Source organism: Chiloscyllium punctatum, chromosome 11, assembly GCF_047496795.1.
Source record: "Chiloscyllium punctatum isolate Juve2018m chromosome 11, sChiPun1.3, whole genome shotgun sequence".
In the NCBI taxonomy this organism is placed as follows: Eukaryota; Metazoa; Chordata; class Chondrichthyes; order Orectolobiformes; family Hemiscylliidae; genus Chiloscyllium; species Chiloscyllium punctatum.
The window spans coordinates 99,144,764-99,169,348 of NC_092749.1; the positions used below are offsets into that span (position 1 = coordinate 99,144,764).

At 42.7% G+C, this 24,585-nt stretch overlaps 1 protein-coding gene across 1 annotated transcript in view; it reads left to right on the forward strand.

Annotated features, from left to right (window-relative positions):
• Nucleotides 1-4,834: 4,834 nt before the first annotated feature.
• Nucleotides 4,835-24,585, forward strand: part of dtd1 (D-aminoacyl-tRNA deacylase 1) — a 189,303-nt gene continuing 169,552 nt past the window's right edge. The window contains exons 1-3 of the mRNA XM_072581404.1: nucleotides 4,835-5,012; nucleotides 20,091-20,181; nucleotides 22,728-22,963. Coding sequence (XP_072437505.1) covers nucleotides 4,970-5,012; nucleotides 20,091-20,181; nucleotides 22,728-22,963 — 370 coding nt within the window. The 5' untranslated portion in view covers nucleotides 4,835-4,969. The remainder of the gene's footprint in view (nucleotides 5,013-20,090; nucleotides 20,182-22,727; nucleotides 22,964-24,585) is intronic.

Below are 24,585 nucleotides of genomic sequence, written 5' to 3' on the forward strand. Positions count from 1 at the left end.
CATATTTGGTTGCAAGGTAGTTTCCTTGACAAAATCCAGGAACAGAATTGATATTGCAACAAGAGGTGTGACCTCTGACTGTCATTGTCTAATTTGGAGCCCGATATCATGCAATGTGCAGAAAAGCACCAGGCTCAAGGACTGCATTAGGCCTGATAGATGTTTAACTTCATACAGTCTTTTTTTAAGTTTTGTCCAGTATGTTGGAACGTTCAAGTTTTCTTGGTGTTCAGTAATAAATGATTTTTTGTCTATCCGTGTTGTTTCCCTGTTTGAAAGGGGGGGCCCTGGAACCTGAGAAGAGCTCCTGGGGGGACCATGGCCAAAATATGGTTGAGGATCACCGCATCAAGACATTCAAAGTGGCAAAAACAAATGATTGTCAAGAGAACTGGGTTTTTTAAGAATGAATAATTTTTTAAAAAATGACTAAAAAGCTAAGTAAAAAGCTAACTAAGGTGGAAGCCTGTGCTATTGAGGGCAAGTTATTGACATGGCTGGGAAATTGGTTGAGTGGCAGATAACAGAAAGTAGGGGTAATGGGTAGGTACTCAAATTCACAGGATGTGACCAACGGTGTCTCACAAGGATCTATGTTAGGGCCTCAATTATTCACATTATTTATTAACTTTCCGGATAATGGCATAGAAAGTCATATTTTCAAATTTGCTGATGAAACAATGTTAGATAGTTTTGAAGACAGTGTAGATAATAACGTAAAGATACAAAGGGACATTGATAGACCAGGTGAATGGGCAAAACTGCGGCAGATGGAGTTCAATGTAAGCAAGTGGGAGGTTATTCATTTTGGACCAAAAAAGGATGGATCAGGATACTTTCTATGTATCCTGTATGAAGTATGAAGTTAAATACAGTGAATGTCCAAAGAGACTTGGGGGTTCAAGAGTATGGGCCTTTAAAATGCTACAAACAGATGCAGAAAGTAATCAAAAAGGCTAATGGAATGTTGCCTCTTATGTCTAGAAAATTGAAGTATAAGGATGCAGAAGTTATGTTGCAGTTGGAATCAACTTGGAGTATTTTAAGCAGATCTGGGCACTATACCTTAGGAAGGATACACTGGTCTTAGAGAGAGAGTACAATGCAGATTTACAAGACTGATACCTGGGCCTCAGGGGTTAAGTTAAATGGGGAAATTAGATCTGTTTTCTGTTGAAATTAGATGTTAAAGGATGATCTGATTGAAGTTTTCAAGATATTAACAGGAGAAGATGGGCTGGATAAAGAAAAACTATTTCCACTGGTTGTGGATTCTAGAACTAGGGAGCATAGTCTGAGAATTAGGGTCAAACCATTCCTGAGAGGTGTTAGGAAGTAATTCTACACACAAAGGGTGCTAGGACTTTGGAACTCTCACAAATGGCAGCTGATGCTAGATCAATTGTTAATTTTAAATCTGAGCTTTTTTTTGTTAAACTGAAGTATTAAGGATTTGGAGTTAGACCACAAATCCATTATGATCTCATGGAATAGTGTAACAGGCTGGAGGGGCAGAATGGCCTACTCCTGTTCCTTCAGGAGGAAATCGATCATGAAAGTAAATTGGTAAGAAATGTGAAAACAGCAAAACCTTCTGGGGGAATATAAAAAGAAAGGGTGTGGCTAAAGTGAGTGTGATGGAGCATGCAGTAAGGGGAAATTGATAAAGGGGAGCGGGGAAATGGCAGATAATTTAAATCAATACATCATATTTTATGATGGTGGTGGATACTATAAAACATCCCAAAGATAAGCAAGGTGCTAATGGGAGGAAAGATCTCATAACAGTCTCTATCACAAGGGACAAAGTATTTGACAAACTAATAATCTAAAGATGTGCAGGCTAGGTAGATTGGCCATGCCAAATTGTCAGGTGCATTAGTCAGGGGAAATGTAGTGAAATAAGGGAATGGATCAGTGTGGGTTACTCTTTGGAGGGTTGGTGTGGACCTGCTAGGCCGAAGGCCCCACTGCAGGAATTCTAATAGGAGTATAGGCAGGCAACTCACCAAGACCTGCATTCAAACTCACCAGGACCTGCATTCAAACTCACCAGGACCCAAACTCACCATTCTGCCCCTCCAGCCTGTTACACTATTCCATGAGATCATAATGGATTTGTGGTCTAACTCCAAATCCTTAATACTTCAGTTTAACAAAAAAAAGCTCAAATTATTTTAAAATTAAGTGGCTGCAGAAATAGTGTTGGCATTGGCTGAAATATTCCAGAACTCACTGGATTCCGGGAGGGTTCCAGCAGTTTTGAAAACAATGTGATGTCCCCTTGTTCAAGATGGGAGGGAAACAGGAAAAATGTCAGAATCTATTATTAAGGAAGAAATTGCAGGGCATTTAGAAAATAAGTCAAGATGATTTTGTGAAAGGGAAATCATGTTCGACAAACTTTGCTTGAGTTCTCTAAGTTCTACATAACAAGGAGAACTGATAAAATGGAACTGGTAGGGTATAGGTAATTTGGATTTCCAAACAGCATTTGAAAAGATGCACATAAAAGTCTTGCATGAGGCAGGAACTCACAGTGTTGGGGGTAATGTATTAGCACAGAGTGAGGTTTGGTTAACACACAGAAGACAGAGAGTTGGCATTAATGATCTATTTTCAAGTTGGAAACATGTAATGACGGAGTGCCAAATGGATCAGTCCGAGCATTTTGATTAATCACCCTCTGTGTTAATAACTTGGAGAAGTGGCAGAGTATAAAGTATCCAAATTCAGTAACAATACATGGGCATACTGTCATGAGGATATAGAAATCTGTAAGGTGGCGAAGACAGGTTGAATGAGTGGGCAAAGGTTGGCTGGTGGAGTTTGGTGTAGTAAAGTGTGAGGTTGGAAGAATCAAAATGGCAACACTCCAAAAAAATTGTTGCAAGAGGGATTTGGGTTCCTGTTCATGAAACACAAATTGTTAGGATGCAGGAACCACATATAATTAAGAAGGCAAATGGAATTTTGGCTTTTATTGCTAAGGGGTTTGTGTTTAAAAATAGGGTAGTCTTGCTACAACTGTACAGGGTGTTGGGGAATCCCCCTCTGGAGTAGTGTGTATAGTTTTTGTCTCTGTATTTGAGAAAGGATATACTGGCACTGAAGGCTGTTCAAAAGAGATTCCCTTGGCTTCTTCCTGTGACGAAGCCATTGACTTATCAGGAAAAATTAAAGACAAAAAAACTGCAGATGCTGGAATCCGAGGTAGACAAGCAGGAGGCTGGGAGAACACAGCAAAACAGGCAGCATCAGGAGGTGGAGAAGTCGACGTTTCGGGTGTAACCCTTCTTCAGGACCTGAAACATTAACTTCTTCATCTCCTGATGCTGCCTGGTTTGCTGTGTTCTCCCAGCCTCTGACTTATCAAGAACGGCTAAACAGGTTAAGCCTTTATTGATTAGGTTTTAGAAGAATGAGGGATAATCATATTGAAGCATACAAAATTCTGAGGGAGTTTTACGGGTATATGTTGAGATGATGTTTCTTCTACTCTGGTAATCTCAAACTATGGAAGGTTAAATCTGAAATAGAGTCAAACAGCACAGAAACAGACCCTCTGGTGCAACCAGTCCATGCCGACCATGATCCCAAACTAAACTCGTCCCACTTGCCGGTGCTTGTCCCATATCACTCCAAACCTTTCCTATTCATGAAGTTATCCAAATGTCTTTTAACATTGTAACTGTACCTGCATCCACCACTTCCTCCAGCAGTTCATTCCAATTCCAACAAAACCAAACAAGTTATTTCACTGGTTTATGGATTCTTGCAACTGAACTATCAAACAAGAGTTACTGCTCTTGATATGAACATCTGTCATCGTAATGATTTTATAATACAGTTGAAGGTGTGCAAGGTGAATGCAAATTTCTTTCATTTAGAGATAAGGTTGGAGGCACTGAGGGAGGAACTTACAGGTAAGGGGTTCAGGTGATAGAGATAGATCTATGAGAATTTTGGAATATATGTGGAAAGACAGCAGTTGTTTCAAGGGTCTCAGATGTAAAGGCGAGATGTTCTTTGCATTTCGTTAAAAATCACACAAAACTGGTTATAGTCCAACAGGTTTAATTGGAAGCACTAGCTTTCCAAGTGCTGCATCAGGTTGTTGTAGAGCCGGACCATAAGACACAGAATTTACAACAAAAGGCATTAGTGAACCAGGTGGGGCCTCCCCCAAAGCAATCACTTTATGGCTACTATTAGACTTTAATTCCAGATGTTTATTGAAATCAAAGTGCACCATCCACCATAATGGGATTTGAACCCAGGTCCCCAGCACATTACCTACATCAATAGCCCAGCAACAATACCACTGGGCCATCACCTCCCCTTTCTGTTAAGGGGAAAAAAAACTGGGAATGTCTTTTACTTTTTTTCAGTTTGTTTTGGGGGTAACAGTAATATGTGGATTAGGGATGTGCCTGATGTGAAGAAATTTCTTCTCTGGGAAGGTAGTGACTATCTGGATTTCTGTACGCGTTGTGGAGGTTAGATCACCAAAAGTTATTTAAAGAGGAGGGAGACAGATTGCTTTGAAATATCAAGGATACCGTTCGAAAATTCTGAAGTCTGGGAGGAACTGGCACAGATGGGGAGTTGTGGCCTGGGACAGATGAGCCATGATCTTATAGAATGGGTTGAGGGGTACTCCTTGCTCCAATTTCTTTTGCTCTGTAAACATCCTTGCTCTTGTAGGTACATGTAGAAGGTGAGAGAGAGACAGAGAGAGGTGAGCCCTTGCTCCAGTATATCCCTGGGTTAATATTTTGTTAAATTGCACTCTTAAGTGTGCAGCTCTGCTTCTGTCCTGTAGGGGAATCACTGCGTTGCCTTTGAACAGTCTATTCCCCTCTCTGTCTGCCTGTGACTGCACCAAGACAGATATATTTATATATATATATAAATATAAAAACCTCCGGCTTCTAGTTACCGCCTGGAAACACTCTTGTTGAACACCATGAAGGCCATTATTCAGAGAGTGGCTAAGGCTAGTGTCACAGGTCAGTCTGCATTCGTGTGACTTTTATTTGGGGAGTAGAGGGAGGTGGCGGCGAGTGGGGTTTTTGTGTGTGTGTGTGTGTGTGTTAGCATTATTAATTCATCGGGTGCTGTCACAAAGCAGAGGCCGGGTCCGGATGCTGGGAGCTGGGAGGTGGATTCGGAATGGTCCGCTGTGGGTTACACTGAAGCGTTACATAGTAGCAACTGCACAAAGCAGACAGCTCCGCTACATGTCAAGCGCAGCGATGTCCCTTCCGCGTTCGAGAGGGGAGAGCCTCTGTCTCTTCCGGCTGAGCCTGTATTTACAAACTGCAGCCTACAAACACACACACACAGACAGAGGGAGAGAAACAGACACCTTGTGTCTGGCACCTATTGTTCATCAGCATCAGCTCCCACAACACACTCTCACAGACAGCACCGTCCCTCTCTCGCTGTGTGATCAGAAACGTGCTCCTTTAGCAATCATGGATGCATTTATATTCATTTCCCCACTCTGCCTGTTTCAGGAATGTTACTGCACACCACCTCCAGGATTTGGACCCAGGTCTTTTCCAGCACCACTCTAATCTAGACTCTCCTCGGTCAGAGACAGGGGACATTACCACTGCACCTACTTCTATGGTTGAATGGGGATGTCTGCTTTCTAGTAGCACCTTTCCCTCCCCCACCCCCCCAAAAAAAAACAAATTGGGGTGTGCAACAAGCTTTTCCAGACATTTTTTCTTAATATCTTGACCAATCCCACTCTGCTCTCTTCAGACATTATCAGATGAACCACAGCCAACACCTCACCCACATTTTAGTTTCCAGTTGCTGGAATTTATTTGGAAAAGATTAGCCACGTTGAGTCAGAAGAAAATGATCAGTGACAAAATTTCCAGGATACAATACTCAAGGCCTTTGGGTGGGGGTGTAGGGGCGGAAAACAAAGAGACTTGCATTTGTATAGCCACCTCTCATGCTCACAAGGTGTCCCAATGCTCCCTGCGGACAGTCAGGCACTTTTGCGACGGAGTCACTGTTGTAATGTAGCAAACGTGGCAGTCAGTTTGGGCACTGCAAGCTCCCACAGACAGCAGAATGGTACACTGTCCTGGCTGGCAACCACTTTGGCTGTCCGAGTTGGTTCTGTTTTCATCTCATGGCATTTAGAAAACAGAGGTTGATAGTTAACACTGTCTAGACTGCCAGTGTGTGCACAAGACAATTTGTGGGATCAAACCTTCCTCTGTTGGTGTGTGTGTGTGTGTGTATATAACAATAAGAATGACATGATTTTAAATCAAGATGCAATATGGGCCGGGTGCTGGCAGGTGGGACTAGATTGGGTTGGGATATCTGATTGGCATGGATGGGTCGGACTGAAGAGTCTGTTTCCCTGCTGGACATCTCTATGACTCTATCTGAATGATGGACCAACTGAGATAGGCCTTCCACAGAATTTATTAAGTACAAAGCATGATGTTGACCTTTATGGTGAATGAGAAATCTTGTCCTTAATAAGATTCCGCCCTTGAGGTTATTTGGTCTACAATGTAGATTTTACTGGACTGTTGGGATTTCGTGACAATCAAAGTATTCTGGATGCTGGAAATTTGAAATAAAATGTGACAGCTCTGGAGAGATGAACTGAGTTGAATTTTCGAATTGACCATGATACATTCAGAACTGAGATGTCACCACCTCACCAGTCTTTGCAGTGTCTGGTGTCAATCAGTTATTGGTCTTGCTGGGGATGAAAGTGTCCTGGTGAAAGAGAGATCCTGTGAGCGAGGTGGTAATGAGGGTGAGGTTTGTGGTCATGGGATTGCTGGTGATGTTTGGGTCTAGTGCATTTACCAGAGGAAGAGTTACAAAACATGACGATGAGGAATCTGGATGTTTTCCCAATTGGTTGCACTGGAGATGCTGTTAACCATAGAACTACTAGAGTGCAGAAGCAGACAGTTTTACCCATTGAGTCCACACCAACCCTCCGAAGACCACCCCAACTAGACCCACCTCCTCTTCCCTATAACCTTGCATTTCGAATTCACCCAGACTGCACATCCCTGGAACTGTAGGCAGTTTAGCATGGCCCATCTACCTAACCTGCACATCCTTCGATTGTGGGAGGAAACTGGAGCACCCGGAGGAAACCCACGCAGTCGTGGGGAGTGCTTTTTCCCTCCCATATTTTCTAATTGAGATGAAACTTGAACCCTAGCCTCCTACTTCAGAGGTAGGGACACTGCTACTGCACCACATGCACCCCTTTGATGGGGATAAGAAGTTAGAACAATGCAAGTTGGGATAAGTGCATATTTCAAAGGGAAAGAGGAGCAAGAGTATGAAAGATTTGTTGCTACACAAGAGGTCATCAAAGATGGGAGTCTTGCAAATATGAAAACGGTGCCAACGTTGTAACTTACTGAAGTTCCAGGATTCCTTTTTCTCATGCCTTATCTATGATGACAAATGTGAATTGAGAACAGAGATGAAATTGATCAGTGACAACTTGAATGCAAACAGTAAATCTAATTTTGCTAATGGTGTAGTCAACTTGGCCACAACATATTGTTATGCTGTTATAAGATAATGCGATGATAATACAATCTACTTAATTGACATTTATGCCGTAATGATTTACACTGTAGCATTCATCTGAATTTTTAATACACCACTCAATTTTTAGTCTTATGATATGAACCATGCTGAGGTGTTAATACAATTCTGAATTGTGGACCTTGATATATAAACTCATAGCTTTGTCCTTCACATCAACTATGGCCTGAGTTGATTTTGAAGCAACATCATTTGTCCTTCCCATCAATTCATAGTTGGGGCTCCCTCTGCACGGCATCATTCAGTCAACTGTGCTTGTGTTGGTGATTTGAAAGATCTGTCCAGTTAAAGCATTAGTGGCATTGTGGTAATGTTGTCAGTAATCCAGAGACCAGGATTAATGTTCTGGAGATGAGTTGAAAATCCCAATCCAGTAACTGGGTGTGGGGTTCAATTTGGTCAGCTAATAATTCTGACATAAATTGATAAGTGACCTTATTTACAGTGATCACACAACAACCAGATTATCATTAGCAATGGACCTGGTTCACTCATTTCCTCCCTTCAGGGAAGGAAATGTGCCTTTCTTACCTGGTCTCTCCTATACGTGACTCCATACTGACAGCAGTATGCTGACCCTTCAGTTGCCCTTTGAAATGGTCTACCAAGTCACTCGGTCCTAGGCAACCCACCATCCCCTACTCAAGGACAGTCAGGGAGGGACAGTAAATGCCAGCAACACTTGCGCTCTGACTGAGACAAATTTTTAAAATGTTCCATTCGTCGGTTCTTTTCCCTGTTTCCCCAAACCACCAACAACACTTCCTCTTCAAGAACTTACACCTCTTGGAAGTTATTATTAAATCAGCTCCCTCCCATTCTTTTATACTGGGCACCCCCTGGTCATTAGAAATCTGCATATTCCACCCATTCCTCCGAAAATAATCTGTGTGTCACTGTGGGCTCTTTTGCCAAGCTCTTTCAGTCTGTGTCAGCTTCCATACCTACTCTATCAAAATCCTTCATGACTCTGAACATCTTTCTCAACACTCTCTTTAATGTTCAGTGCTGTATGGACAGACAATGCCAGCTATTTCAGTCTCTCCACATAATTGAAAGCCTCCCCATACTGTCACAGGGTGATACAGCACAGAAACAGAACTTTTGATCCAACTGATCCAACTGGTCCATGCTGACCTAAATTAATCTAGTCCCATTTGCCAGCATTTGGCCCATATCCTTCCTATTCATACCACCCAGGCCTGGGTACCAATCCGGTAAACCTTGCCCATCCTCTCCAAGACCTTTGGAGTGTAGTTCTTATCCACCCTTTTACAGGACGTGGGTGTCGCTGGTAAGGCAAGGCCGGCCTTTGTTACAATCCATAGTCGCCCTGAAATTGGACTGACTTACCAGACCATTTTGGAGGGCTGTTAAGAACCAGCACATTGTTGAGGACCTACAGTCACATTGAGGCCAGACCTGGGGTAAAGGCAGCAGGTCTTTCTCCTTAAAGGAGAGGAGAGTCTTACAGCATGGAAACAGACCCTTCGATCCAACCAGCTCATGCCGACCATGTTCCTAAACTAAACTAGTCTCACCTGCCTGCGCTTTGGCCACATCCCTTCAAACCTTTCCTATCCATGTACTTATTCAAATGTCTTTTAAATATTGTAACTGTATCTGGATCCATTACTTCTCCTGGAGGCTTATTCCACATACGAAACACTTTGTGTAAAAATGTTGCCCTTCAAATCTTTCTCCTCTCACCTTAAAAATAGGTCCCCTAGTTTTTAACTCCCCATCCTATGGAAAAGACACCTGCCGTTCACCTTCTTTATATCCCTCATGATTTTCTAAACCTCTACAATGTCACCCCTCAGCCTCCGACGTTCCAGGAAAACAGCCCCAGCCTATTCATCCTCTCCCTGTAGCTTGTTTTACTAAATACAATATCCAAATTAAACTCCATCTGTCCAGAAATCATCCCCAATATACCAGCTACAGCCTAACCAGTATTTCTAATATATATTTATAATAATTTCATTGTTTTTGTGCTCTCTGCTCCTTTTGTATAAACCCAAGAGTCCCAAATACATGTTTAGCAGTCTCGATCAACAGTTTCTCTTATTTCTGCACTTTAAAATTGTGCTACACAAATTCAAGAATCACACAAAAAAACCTAGTCTAATTGCTGATTGTTGTTAAAATCTCATCTTGCTCACTAATGTTCTGTGGGGAAGGAAGTTTGCAATTCCCAGCTGGTCTGGCCTTCCTGTGACTTCAGACCTGCAGCGATGTGGTTGATTTTTTAACAATCAGGGATGGGTAATAAATGCTGGCCTAGTCAGTGAAGTCCACACCCCATCAATGAATAAAAAGGTTGCTTGTTTAGCAGTCCTCTCAAGGAACACTGACCCTACCTAAATCTATATCCACAGTCTCTCTTGTTCCTGCACCTCACTTAAAATGGTACTGTGCATGAAATAGATTGTTATTTTGATAACCAGAAATGTCAGGAAGAGAGACTTGTGAAGGAACAGAACACACTTAAAACAACCAGAAGGATTCCATTAGGATTTGCGGTCTGAATAATAGAGAAGCCAGGATTGTGGTGTGCAACGAAGGGGACAGGTATGTAAATGGTAGTCGGGGTGGGAGGTTCTCTGTTTAAGAGTGTAGCTAACTACCCCAATAAAATAGATTGAGTGATGGATTCCTAAAACACAACCATATGATAGTTGGGGCAGCATGACATGCTCGTCAGAAACTGGAGGTGGGGACAGTGGGTGTTCAGAATGGAAAATAAATGGGAATGTTGTTAACTTATTAATATTTATAGAGATGGATCTGAATTTAAATGAACTGTTTAATATGCGCAATCCACCAGCCAGCTGTTACTTTCTCTCTAACCAAACCTCACCACATCCCACCTAGCTTGTCAACACTATGGAAATATCTACACTACATTCTGCCCTGAGTCTGCGCTTTTTGTAAGATGTAACCAGCTATCCTGCTCAGTGTGTTAAAGTTTGATGAGAAAGATCTAGGCTTGGTTGCTGGTGATATGATGTTTGTGTCTAGCAGGCCTGATGCTGCAATGCTAATGATATCTGCCAGTTGCATAAACTGAGCATGGATTTTGTGGTACTGAAGAATCTGACAGACATTTATTACAGCTAACTATTATGGGTAAACGTTATTCTGCTTGGACACCTAAGTGTATGGCCTAATATTAAGCTATTATGTTACACAGAACAACATGCTTCCTGTATCCTGATAAGCTTCAAGTGATCCTGACGTATGATGGAGTCTGAGACCTTGATACACTCAAGTCAAGTACAATGATATAGTGATGAAATTGTCATGACTGTGACTGTGGTGAAGAGAGCAGTGTTAATTAACACCAGTATACCATGAGGCATCACAAATGTATAAAGGGCCAATTGAATTATTGGGAAGGTTAATTTATCTGACTTTGACCACTATCGAAGTTTAAAATAACTCACACCAGGTTTCATTAATAAGCAAGAAAATAAGAAATGTATTTATTGTAAACAAACTTATCCTTTAAAAGTGGCAAAGTAGATTATTAATTAGTAAGATGCAAACTTAAACTATATTCCCTATAACCCTAACACACACACATTCATTCAGAAATAGTATAAACAAGACAAAAAGGGGTTCAGATATTTAGTGGGTGGAAAACATGGGCAAAATTCTGTGAACCATGAGACCAAAACCACAAGGTTGGAATGAAGTATTTTCTCTCCTTTCTTTGGTGATGATTTTGATGGTGTTGACGATGATGCAGTTGTCAACAGCAGGAGATCATCGTTTTGGTAACTGATCAGTTAGACCCAGGTCTTTGCTTTAGTCAGAGATTCGTTGTCTCAGAATCCTTGCGTGCTGGTTTCATCCGACTCAGAGACAGAGACGCAGAGAGAGAGAGGTATATATTTGTTGGCAGGTATTCTGGAGGTTTGGATGCAACTACCTTCTCTCAGCCTTATGACAACCTGACATTTAACCATCCAAAAATTATTGCTAGGCGACAGTTTGATCTAAAGGTGCCTGGCAACTGCTTGTCTCACAAAAATATCAAGTCCACCTTCTACAAAAGTTGCTCGACCTTGGAACTATTCCGTGAACATCACCCAGTTCCACAGAGTCATAGTCATACCTGGCTCTTAAACATTGCAAAATGGAGACTAGAAGTTGGAGCCTTTCATCTTGCACTCAACAGAACTAGGATGCAAGAAGCAGAGTTGAAAAAAGAGCACCATTTTATGCAGAGTGAGAAGAGTGTGATGATTGGTTGGGCTATAATTGGCATGGAGATGCTGTAAGAGCAGTTAACTGTCAATTTTCATTGCTAGGTGAAAGTGAGGACTGCAGATGCTGGAGATTAGAGTCAAGAGTGTGGTGCTGGAAAAGCACAGCTGGTCAAACAGCATCTGAGGAGCAGGAAAATCGACATTTCAGGCAAAAGCCCTTCATCAGGATGTTTTCCTGCTCCTTGGATGCTGCCTGAACTGTGCTTTTCCAGCACCACAATCTTCATTGTCAGATCAGGCAGGTAGATTCTGATTGGTCAGGACATTGCCAAGGAGTTTGACTGTCTCCGTGACTCCTCTACTTGATTAAAAAAATGCAATCTATGCACAAATTGCTTTTGTCTTTATAAAACAGGATCCAGTGTGTAGCTTCCAGCACTTGCAAATGCATCAGAATGTGAGTGCAGCTGATGATCTTCAATTGGTCTTTGGTGTAGCTCTAAATAGAGTCTGGATTATTCAGTAAGTGATTCCCTTTGGCAGAATCACATCTAATGGTAGATATACTTTTCTGAGGCTTGAAAACATAGGCTGTTTGAGCACATGTGGCATGATGCCAGCTACGAATGGTCAACAGGATGAATTGTTTGTTATGGTCTGCCAGTCTTTGGGATGTACAGCCTACATACCTGGCATCACTCTGGCATTGAAACTCATATAACACATCACTCATTTGTGTGGAGGTCAAAATGTCTTTTTGGCTTACAACAGGATCCTGTTCTTAGAGGAAACCACTTGTGGATTTATTGCATAGTTGCAGTACGAACCAGCCAGCTTCAATGATTCAAAGTTTTGAGATACCTTGCCCTTTCAGGGAAAGCTGAGGTAGACTGGCTACAGCTCAGAGCCAACAGTGATGGACTTGGTCCCTTTCGTGAGTTTGCACAATGATATGAAGAGTAATGATTTGCTTAAGATCTCCATTATCATGTGGGATAGTTTCCGTGTGCCTTATCTCAGCATCAAGCTTGCACAGTGAGTGGATTGAGTCATAGAGTGATACAGCATGTAAACAGACCCTTCAGTCCAACCAGTCCAGGCCGACCAATAATCCCAAACTAAACTAGTCTCACCAGCCTGCGCTTGACCTATATCCCTCCAAACATTTCTTAATCATGTACCTATCTAAGTTTCTTTTAAATACTGTAACTGCACCCACTTCCACCATGCCCTCTGGAAGTTAATTGAATCACTCCCTATGTAAAAAAATGCATCTCCCGTCTTCTTTAAACCTTTCTCCTCTCACCTTAAAGATATGTCCCCAGTTGTGAAATTCGCCAGCCTAGGGAAAAGACAGTTACCATTCTCTTTATCTGTACCCCTCATGATTTTGCAAATCTCTATAAGGTCACCCCTCAACCTCCTATACACCATTGAAAAAAGTCCCAGCTCATCCCAGTCTCTGACCTGCTGTTGCTTGTATGCCCTGTCCATTTCAGTTTCTTATCAGTGGTAATAACTCCTGGGATGTTGATAGTCTGGGATTCACCAATGGACATGCCATTGAATGTGAAGAAGAGAGAGTTAGATTTTCTCTTGCTAGTTATGGTAATTGCCTGGCATCTGTGTGGTGTTACTTATCATTTATTACCTCAAGCTTAAAAGTCAAGCAGGATATGGATTCTAATTGCTTCAGTATTTGAGGAGTTGCAAATGGTGCTGATTACCAGTGAACATTCCCAGTTCTGACCTTATGATGGAGGGAATGTCATTGACCATGCAGCTGAAGATGGTTGGGTTTAGGACACTACCCTGAGGAACTAAGTTAAAAATCACACAACACCAGCTTATAGTCCAACAGGTTTAATTGGAAGCACTAGCTTTTGGAGCACTGCTCCTTCATCTGGTGGTTGTGGAGTACACGAATATAGGACACAGAATTTACAGCAAAAGTTTACAGTGTGATGTAACTGAAATTATACATTGAAAAATACCTTGATTGTTTGTTAAGTCTCTCATCTGTTAGATTGACCATGTTAGTTTCACTTCTTTCATATGTAAATCGCAAAATTTTTTTAAAAAGTACATTCTCAAGTGAACTTTAACAATTGGTGTCAGCCCAGATAATGTATTTGAAGGTGTTAGCCCCCTGTGTGCTACTGTCTGTGCACCTAACACCTTCAATACATTATCTGGGCTGACACCAATTGTTAAAGTTCACTTGAGAATGTAACTTTTTAAAAAGGTTTTGCGATTTACATATGAAAGAAGTGAAACTAGCATGGTCACTCTAACAGATGAGAGACTTAACAAACAATCAAGGTATTTTTCAATGTATAATTTCAGTTACATCACACTGTAAACTTTTGCTGTAAACTTTGTGTCCCCCAGTCATGTACTCCACAACCACCTGATGAAGGAGCAGTGCTTTGAAAGCTAGTGCTTCCAAATAAACCTGTTGGACTGTAACCTGGTGTTGTGTGGTTTTTAACTTTGTCCACCCCAGTCCAACACCAGCATCTCCAAGTCTTGTGGAACTAATGCAGTGAATGAGATGTTCTGGCGGGCTTATGCCTGAAATGTCAATTCTCCTGCTCCTTGGATGCTGCCTGACCTGCTGCGCTTTTCCATCAACACATTTTCAGCTTTTTTCTCATCCAAAAACCCCAGCCATCTTCCTATGAACTGGGAATGATCCCAAACAGCGAAGTGCTCTCCCTCACTTCGCTTTCGTTCGAGCTGTTGATACCATACTCAGTTAAATGCTTCAAATTGGAAATCGGGCCTGCTTTTCCTGTACTCATCCCAAAAGTGAAGTATTTTATAAACATAAGCAAAGTTCACCAATTTACATAGGTTTTAGACCCAGGATTGAAAAATGTGTTGCTGGAAAAGCACAGCAGGTCAGGCAGCATCCAAGGAGCAGGAGAATCGATGTTTCGGGCATAAGCCCTTCTTCAGGAATTAGACCCAGGATGACATATAGCAAAGACCAGGTTTCTGTACTTAATAACAATGACGATTTATTGTAAATCATAAGATCCTGGTTAAAAATCACACAACACCAGGTTATAGTCCAACAGGTTTAATTGGAAGCACTAACTTTCGGAGCGACCCTCCTTCATCAGGTGGTTGTCTTCATCAAACATACTCCACGACCACCTGATGAAGGAGCAGCACTCTGAAAGCTAGTGCTTCCAATTAAACCTGTTGAAGTATTGTGTGATTTTTAGCTTTGTATACCCCAGTCCAACACTGGCTCCTCCAAATCATAAGATTCTAGGTAGTGGTAAACATTTATGAGACATCAACACCTAACTGTACTAGTTATCATAGAGTCATAGTATTGTGCAGCATGGAAGCAAACATGCCGACCAGATACCCTAAGCTAATCCAGCCCCATTTGCCAGCATTTGGCCCATATCCCTTTAAACCCTTCCTATTCATATACCCATCCAGATGCCTTTTAAGTTTGGATGGGTATATGAATAGGAAGGGTTTGGAGGGATATGGTGGGACTAGATTGGGTTGGGATATCTGGTCGGCATGGACGGGTTGGACCGAAGGGTCTGTTTCCATGCTGTACATCTCTATGACTCTATGATTCTAAGTGTTATGATTGTACCAGCATCCACCACTTCCTCTGGCAGCTCATTCCATATGTGCACTATCCTTAGGTCCCTTTTGTATCTTTCCCCTCTCACCTTAAACCTATGCCCTCTAGTTTTGGACTCTGCTACCCTGGGAAAAACACTTGGCATTCACCCTATCCGTGCTCTTCATGGTTTTATAAACCTCAATAGCATCATCTAACCCTACCTCTTCCACACATCACACACAGATAGGCTCAGACAGGCGCAAAAATAAAATGGATGCTGTGAGCAGATGGAAAGACTGGGAGGGTGGTTCAATGGTCCCTGTCCACAGGGTTTTCTGAGATGATCCTTTTGACTTGTTAGAATGTTCTGTCCCTTGATTTTTCTTCTCTCGGTACTTTTGCTTGCAGGAGGCACGAGGTGACTGCTTCACACTTGTACAGTCTCTAACTTCTTAGTTAAAAGCCACAATTTATAGCAATGAATGAGGAAAGGTATGCTGGCTTTCTTCAGGCTTGAGGTGATTTTTAATGCAGAGAAAAGAGACTACTTCTTCCTTTTTCAGAGATCAGATAGCTTCTTACTAAACGGTCACCTCCAGAAACTACTTGGGAGCCAGTCACGTTGATATTAGCAGTCAGAGGCCATTGGCAATAAGTCACCATTCCACAGACCAATCAGCTACCTGTTGCAAAGCGAACCTCCATTTGTACACACATCCTGTAACTAGACTCATCTGTAACTAGACTCTTTCTGCCCCCCCACCTACACCTCCCTGTTTGAATAAACAGCACTTAAACTGAGTGTCACGTCACTTGTTTTTAAAAGTGGAGTAATCCTTTCCACACTAGTTACTTTTGAAAACAGTTCATTTTCCCTTTCAGTGCACAATCAGAAACAACATAAAAATAAAAAGACAAGGTCTTTACAATTCCCTGATATTTAAGGACCATACCTATCAAGTTTTAATAGAATCCCTACAGTGTGGAAACAGGCCATTTGTCCCAACAAGTCCACACCGACCCTCTGAAGAGTATCCCCAGACCCATTCCTCTACATTTCCCCTGACTAATGCAACTAACCTACACACCCCTGAAGACTATGGGCCATTTAGCATTGCCAATCCACCTCATCTTTTGGGTTGGGGGAGGAAACTGGAGCACTCAGAGGAAACCCACGCGGACGTGGGGAGAATGTGCAAACTCCCACACACAGTTGCCCAAGGCTGGAATCGAACCTGGGTCCCTGGCGCTGTGAGGCAGCAATGCTGACCACTGAGCCACTGTGCCTCTGGAAGGTCATGAGCCTGAATGACTGAGTAAATGTGGTCAGGATGAAGAGGTGATTAAATAATAGGTGACTCTCGCTCAAATTGTTGCCTTATATAGATCTGAAATAGTCAGGATGAGGAGCAACAGTTGGGTTAGTTGTCAATTTGAGAATTCTCCAGCATCAACTACAAGATATGCCATGTGACTGAATCCCTGATGATCACATCAGTACTAGTTACCCTGATTCTAGCCCCTTGTGTAAGCTCGTTTGTTGCAAGTTCTGCCATTCACCCTCATGCTGTCAGCATCCTCCTTCCTAATTGCTTTCGGGGAGAGTGGCTAACAAAGTGCAAAACAAACCGATCTGCTGTTACTGAAAGTCTGACGTTTGCCGTGCTAAAACTCTGCCAAGGACCAAGTGGAGACAGTGTGGTGTTACAGCGAGCTCAGTTACAGGGAGTTATATCAATTTGCACTTTTATTTATTAACAGATGGCAGTATGAAGTGGTAGTACAACTGAATAAGCAGTAAGCAAAAACTATTGTTGAATTATAAACAAACAAAGCAGATGAAATCGGAGGTTTGTCAAATTTAATATGGCAAAATAATCCCTGATCAGAAATTTGAAAATAAAACAGCAAATTCAACCACCACTAACATATTTGCTCAATGTTCAGAGATAATGATCTTCAAGCAATGAACTTCAAGCAACTTCTACTTCTTTAACAATGCTCTTTCAGATCTGTCTGTCTCACCAAGGTTTTGACCAGCTGCCCCAGCAGCTCTTTATGTGGCTTGTTAATAATAAGATAATGAGAGGATTAGATGGGGTGTTTCAGTGAGAGCCTTTTTCCTCAGATGGTGATGGCTAGCACGAGGGGGTATAGCTATAAATTGAAGGGTGTTAGGTATAGGACAGATGTCAGAGGTAGTTTCTTTACTCAGAGAGTAATAGGGGCATGGAACGCACTGCCTGCAACAGTTGTAGACTCGCCAACTTTAAGGGCATTTAAATGGTCATTGCGTACACATATGGATGAAAGGTGGCTCCGTGGTTGGCACTGCTGCCTCACAGCATCAGGATCCCAGGTTCGGTTCCAGCCTCGGGCAACTGTCTGTGTGGAGTTTGCATGTTCTCCCTGTGTCTGCGTGGGTTTCCTCCGGGTGCTCCGGTTTCCTCCCACAGACCAAAGATGTGCAGGTCAGGTGAATTGGCCATGCTAAATTGCCCATGGTGTTAGGTGCTTTAGTCAGATGGAATGGGTCTGGGTGGATTACTCGTCGGTGTGGACTGGTTGGGCCGAAGGGCCTGTTTCTGCACTGTAGGGAATCTAATCTAAAATGGAATAGTGTAGGTTAAATTGGCTTCAGATTGATTTCACAGGTTGATGCAACATCGAGGGCCAAAGGGTCTGTACTGCGCTGTTATGTTCTATGTAATCACACTGTGAGGGGCTTTGGGATATTTCACTAGCTTAGGGGTGTTATAGAAATGCAAATTGTTGTTCTCATAAATGGTGGGCCACAAATCGAATGCATGATTGAAAAGCCTGTTCCAAAGTCAGCCATAATTATTATATGACATTGAGATCCAAATGGGATCAGAATGTGCGGCTCCCTTTAATTTAAAGTCATCCATTAAATGGCAGGGCAGGCTCGATGGACCGAATGGCCAACTCCTGTTCCTATTTTCCTGTGTCAGCTGTCGCTTAGTTGCCTCGCAGTCCAAGGTCTTGGGTACAAGTCCCATTCTAGGGATAGGACACAGACCCTCCAATGCAGTACCAAGGGAGTTCTGCACTGCCTTTTTCCTGGCCAACACTTATCCCACAATGAACTTCATTGTCACATTTCATTTTTTAAATTCTCTTATGGGATGTGGGCATTGCCGGCTGGGTGATGTCATTGCCCTTGAGAAGGTGGTGGTGGTGGTGGTGGTGAGCTGCCTTCCCGAACCACTGCGGTCCACCAGGTGTGGGTTGACTCACAATGCCCTTTGGGAGGGAATTTCTAGGATTTTGACCCTTTGGCAATGAAGGAAGGGCGATATATTTCAAAGTCAGGATGATGAGTGGTGTGGAATGGAGCTTGCAGATGGTAGTGTTCCCATGTATCTGCTGCCCTTGTCCTTCAAGGTGGGTGCTTTTTAGGATTATGGGTGAAATTGTGCAGTGCATCTTGTAGATCATACACCATAGATCAGTGCTACGGAATGTCAGTGGTGGAGGGAGTGATGTTTGTAGGAGTACTGTTTCCTATTGTACAGGAGTAAATACAATTCAAAACATATTTCATTGCTTGGAAGGTGCTATGAAATGTCTGGTGGTCATGATAAGTGTGAAATAAATACAGGTTAAAAACAGGAAAGAACTGCGAATGCTGGAAATCAACGGGAAGTGACTGTCAATCCAGAGACCCATTTAATGTTCTAGGGACATGGGTTCAAATCATGCCATGGCAGATGGTGGAATTTGGATTCAATAAAAATGTGGACTTCAGGATCTAATGATGGCCATCAAACCATTGTTGGCTGTTGGGAAAAGCCCATCTGGTTCACTAACTTCCTTTGGGGAAGAAAATAGTCATTCTTACCTGGTCAGATTGACATGTGTCCAGCCCACAGCAATTTGATTGACTCTTAATTGCTCTCTGGGCAATTAGGGATGGACAATAAACACTGGCCCAGCCAGAGGTGCCCACATCCTCATGGGAGAATAAAGGAAATCAGAAACAAAAACAGAAATTGCTGGAAAATCTCAACAGGTCTGTCAACATAGAGTCATAGAGATGTAGAGCACGGCAGCAGACCCTTTGGTCCAACCCGTCCATGCCGACCAGATATCCCAACCCAATCTAGTTCCACCTGCCAGCACCCGGCCCATATCCCTCTAAACCCTTCCTATTCATATACCCATCCAAATGCCTCTTAAATGTTGCAATTGTACCATTTCCTCTGGCAGCTCATTCCATACCCGTACCAACCTCTGCGTGAAAACGTTGCCCCTTAGTTCTCATTTAGCAGCATCCAGTCATACAACACGGAAACAGACCTTTCAATCCAACCAGTCCATGCTGAATATAATCCCAAACTAAACTACTCCCACCTGCCTGCACTTGGCCCATATCCCTCCAAAAGTTAAAATTTCAGATCCTGTGACCCTTCTTCAGAACTGGAATAGGGTGGTTTTTATGCAAATAAATACCGGTCTTTTGTTTTAACAAAATGCTCTGAGATTATAGAAGTGGTAGAAACAACGGAATGTGGCATTCAGTACCAAGGAAATTCCAAAACGATATGACAGTGTGAACCGCATGTCCAGTTATAGTCAGGATTTTAAGGATGTAGTTTGCTCCATTTTACAAAAGTTTCCTTTTTATTTTCCAGTGGGTGAGGAACAAATCAGCTCAATAGGACGAGGTATCTGTGTGCTCCTCGGCATCTCGGTGGAAGACACCCAGAAAGACATGGAGTATATGTGAGTGCCCTTTTAAAAAGAAAATGCTCTTGTTCAAGATAGAGATGTGTTAATGGAGATCAGGGCTGACAATGTAATTATTGTTCATCGCGTTAATAGCTCATGATAGAAAGTCACCCTGTTACCGGAAAACCTCTTGATTGAAAATGTATTTGATAATAATTTATGCAACATATTGTAATTGCTGGACAAAGAGTAAGAAACTATATCCTTATACAGCTTTTGAATCACATTTTCTTCTGCACAGTGGGCATTATACATAGCTGATCTCCAGCCTGCAAAAAATCATTTCCTCCAGACAGCAAGGCTGTGGGGAATCTATCATTGACTCAATATTTTTTTCCTGCTGTCCCTTTCAGTGATAAAGCTAGAAAGAGGCACTTACAGCTACATCCTAACAATCCTCAGCAGAAGGGAGCAACTAATGGTGAATTTAACCATGAAACAAAGGACAAATGCATCGCGACTTGATACGGCAACTCGTTCTGCCCAGGACCGTACGAAACTACAGCGAGTTCTAAACAAAGCCCAGTCCAGCACACAAACCAACCTTCCATCCATTGGCTCAATGTACGCCTCTCGCTGCCTTGGGAAGGCAGCTGACATCATCAAAGTCCCCTCCCACTCCCGCTTCCAACCTCTTCCTTCAGGCAGAAGATACAAAAGCTTAAACACATGTACCGACAGATTCAAAAAACAGCTTCAGCCCTGCTGTTCTGAATGAACTTCTCAAATTTAATATTGATCTCACTCTTTCTGCACCATCTCTACAGCCGTAACATTGTATTCCTTGCTCCATTCTGTTACCCTAATGCACTTTGTATGGTGTGATCTGCCTGTACTGCATGCTGATGTGCCTCATCTTAATCATAGAATTCCTACAGTGTGGAAGCAGGCCATTTGGCCCATCGAGTCCACACTGATCCTCCAAAGAACATCCCACCAGACCCACCCTATCCTTGTAACCCTGTGCTTCCCATGGCTAATCCCCCGAGCCTGCCCATCCCTGGACATTATGGTCAATTTAGCATGACCAATCCACCTGACCCACACATCTTTGGATTGTGGGAGGAAACCTACAGAGATATGGGGAGAATGTGCAAACTCCACACAGACAGTCACCCGAGACTGGAATTGAATCCAGGTCCTCAGCGCTGTGAGGCAGCAGTGCTAACCACTGAGCCACTGTGCCATTATGTTACTTATACTACCAGCAATAAAGATACAGAGGGAAAGGCATTGATTGATTATTTTGAACAAATATAAAAAAAATTTGCTTTAATTTGGTGAGGTCCAGTTGGCGTTTTATTGGTTCCATTGCAACAATGCAAAGTACACCCAAAAATGCTGTTTATGTGTTTAATTATTTTCCATTCATTGGTTCCCTCCAAAAGAATATAAAGAAGGCATTGTGAGGATATTTTATGCTAATAGAAAGGAGGCAGACATAGGCAATATAGCATGCTATAAATTAACCAACTATCAAGAAGAAGATTTGCTATGATCTCGGACTAGATCACCAAGTTTACACTATAATCTGATGAGGGACTGATACCTTTATCTTTAAAGTAGACTAAAGGTGAGATGCTGGGGACCTACTTAGACATTAAAACTCCAAGATTTGAACAAACAACATTCTTGATGAAGGGCTTATGCCCGAAACGTCGATTCTCCTGCTCCTTGGATGCTGCCTGACCAGCTGTGCTTTTCCAGCAACACACTCTCGACTTTGATCTCCAGCATCTGCAGTCCTCACTTTCTCCTAATATCCTTCACTATACTAGTTAGAACAATACTGCAATCTACAATACATGTAGATTTATTTTTTTCGTCCAGACTTAACATGTGGCAAATATCGGTAATGTGTTGTGATCAAACGCCCCAAGAGGACATAAAAGTAGCAATTGTGCTCAGGGCAGATCCAATTAATCTTCCGGCAACTCCCCAAATCCCAGATTATATCAATATGATGGGGCATCAAGTCTCATTAACAATTCTTCATGTTTGCTGATCTGGCCTTGAAAGTCCTTATTCGAGTTGCTTAGTCATAGACCCCCTTAACTAGTCAATCCCTTTTCTAGTCAATCACTCTCCTGCTGTGGGTTCACACTCCCCTCCATTTTGAAACTGTACTCCGGCACTTTTTCACTGGCATAATGCCAGCTCTTCACAGACTGTTAACTTTACCAAGCTAAAATCTGCACTGGGTTTTCCCTGAGCTCTAACCTTGCTCAGGACAATTTCACTCTCAAACATTTGTCAATGCATCGGTAAAAACAACAGTGTTTCATTTACCAGTTGCCATAAGTTGCTGACAGTCAGCTAACCTTAAAGAGAGAGGCTGATTAATTAATAAAGTCAAGAGTTGATCATACTATCGTCTGAAAGAACACTGACTGCAGCCTTCATTCTCTCTTGAGATTGAATTGGTGTGTGTGTGTGTGAGAGAGAGAAAGTGACGTGTAAGACATTTATATGACAATGACATCAGTGTCAAGGTATGTAAACTGATGGATTGTTTTCTTAAATACTTGTTTTTACATTAGGGTTCGCAAGATCCTGAACTTAAGGTTATTTGAGGATGAAAATGGGAAGCACTGGTGTAAGAGCGTGATGGATAAGCAGTATGAAGTTCTTGTGGTCAGTCAGTTCACGCTGCAGTGCATCCTGAAGGGTAACAAGCCGGATTTCCACTTGGCAATGGGAGCCGAACAGTCGGAGACCTTCTACAACGGCTTGTTACAACACATCAGGAAGGCCTACAAACCTGAGTTGGTGAAAGGTATGAGGAAATTCTGCCTTTTGCCCCGAGGTGTGGGGAGGAGATGTTCAGCAGCACTAAGATTTAACTTCGTTGGTGGTGGGAGGTTACTGGATTAACTACCCTCCTTTATGACCAGTTTTCTTTCTCCTGAATGGCTGGACTGTAGGGAAATGGCTCATCTCCTCAATGTGAGATCATCATGGACATTGTGGGATAGTGCCACATAGGTCTTCCCTGGGTTCTCTCATTGACTCTGAATTATCCCCCTGTACCATGGTTGAAATATTCCACTGACTCCCTCCCCCCAATAGTACGACACAAGTATTTTTTTTCACAAGGCTTCAACAATTAAACATTCAGAAGTGTCATAAAAACAGAAGCTACTGGAAAAGCTCTGCAGGTGTGGAGAGAAATCAAAGTTAACAATTTGGGTTCAGTGAGCCTTTTTCAGAACTGATAGGGTGGAGAAAGAGGGGAACAATAGGTAGAAGGAGAGCCTAAAGAGAGAGAAGATCAGTTGGACAGACAAAGGAGTGGACAACAATCAGCCTGGGGAAATTAATAGCTACTCATGGGGACAGTTAGTGACAATAGGTTGTGTGTAGTAGCAGACCATGTGATAACAAGGCCCGGTATGGAGGGGTTGGGGTAAGGACTTGGGAGAAGGTGCTTCAAGTCCTAAAGTTGTTGAACTCTATTTTGAGTCCAGAAGGCTGTTGAGTTCCCCAGCGGAAAATGAGGTGCTGTTTTTCTAGCTTGTGTCTGAACTTCGCTGGAACAGTGCAGCCAGCCTGCGACGGACATGTTGGACAGGGGACGGACATGTTGGACAGGGGACGGACATGTTGGACAGGGGACGGGGTGGGGTGGGGGGGGAGATTTGCTGAAGTATTGCATAATGACTTTAAAAAGCTGAGGTTGACAGATATTTAATCGGTAAGGAAGTGGTGAAAGGACAAGAAAATGGATTTGAGGATTAGCAGATCAGCTATGATATCATTGAATGGATGAGCAGACTTGATGGGCTGAATGGCCTACTTCCGCTCCGACAGCTTAAGGTAAAGAGTTTACAGTAGTACAGACAGTGAGAGAGAGAGCCTAAATCTAGGATTAGGACAGAACTGTAATGGTCTCGTCAGACAGCACAGCCTTGAAGAGTACAAGTGCAGACATCCAACACTACAGAGAAACTGAATGAGTATAGAATCCATGAAAGGATGGCCAGCAGATGAGGTTCTGTGAGACTTGGGTTCGATTCCAGCCTCGGGCAACTGTCTGTGTGGAGTTTTCACATTCTCCCCGTGTCTGCGTGGGTTTCCTCTGGGTGCTCTGGTTTCCTCCCACAGTCCAAAGATGTGCAGGTTAGGTAAATTGGCCAAGCTAAATTGTCCGTAGTGTTAGGTGCATTGTTAGGGATCAATGTAGGGGAATGGATCTGAGAGGGTTGCTCTTCGGAGGGTCAGTGTGGACATGTTGGGCTGAAGGGCCTGCTTCCATACTGTAGGGAATCTAACCTAATTGTTTTTAATTTCCCGTGTAATAACTGCAATGATTGTTGAAACTTTCTCTCCAGGCAGCCCCATAGTGCCCTATATATTGGGGTGACCATTTCTCAAAGTTCAAAGCGGGGGCATGCTAGA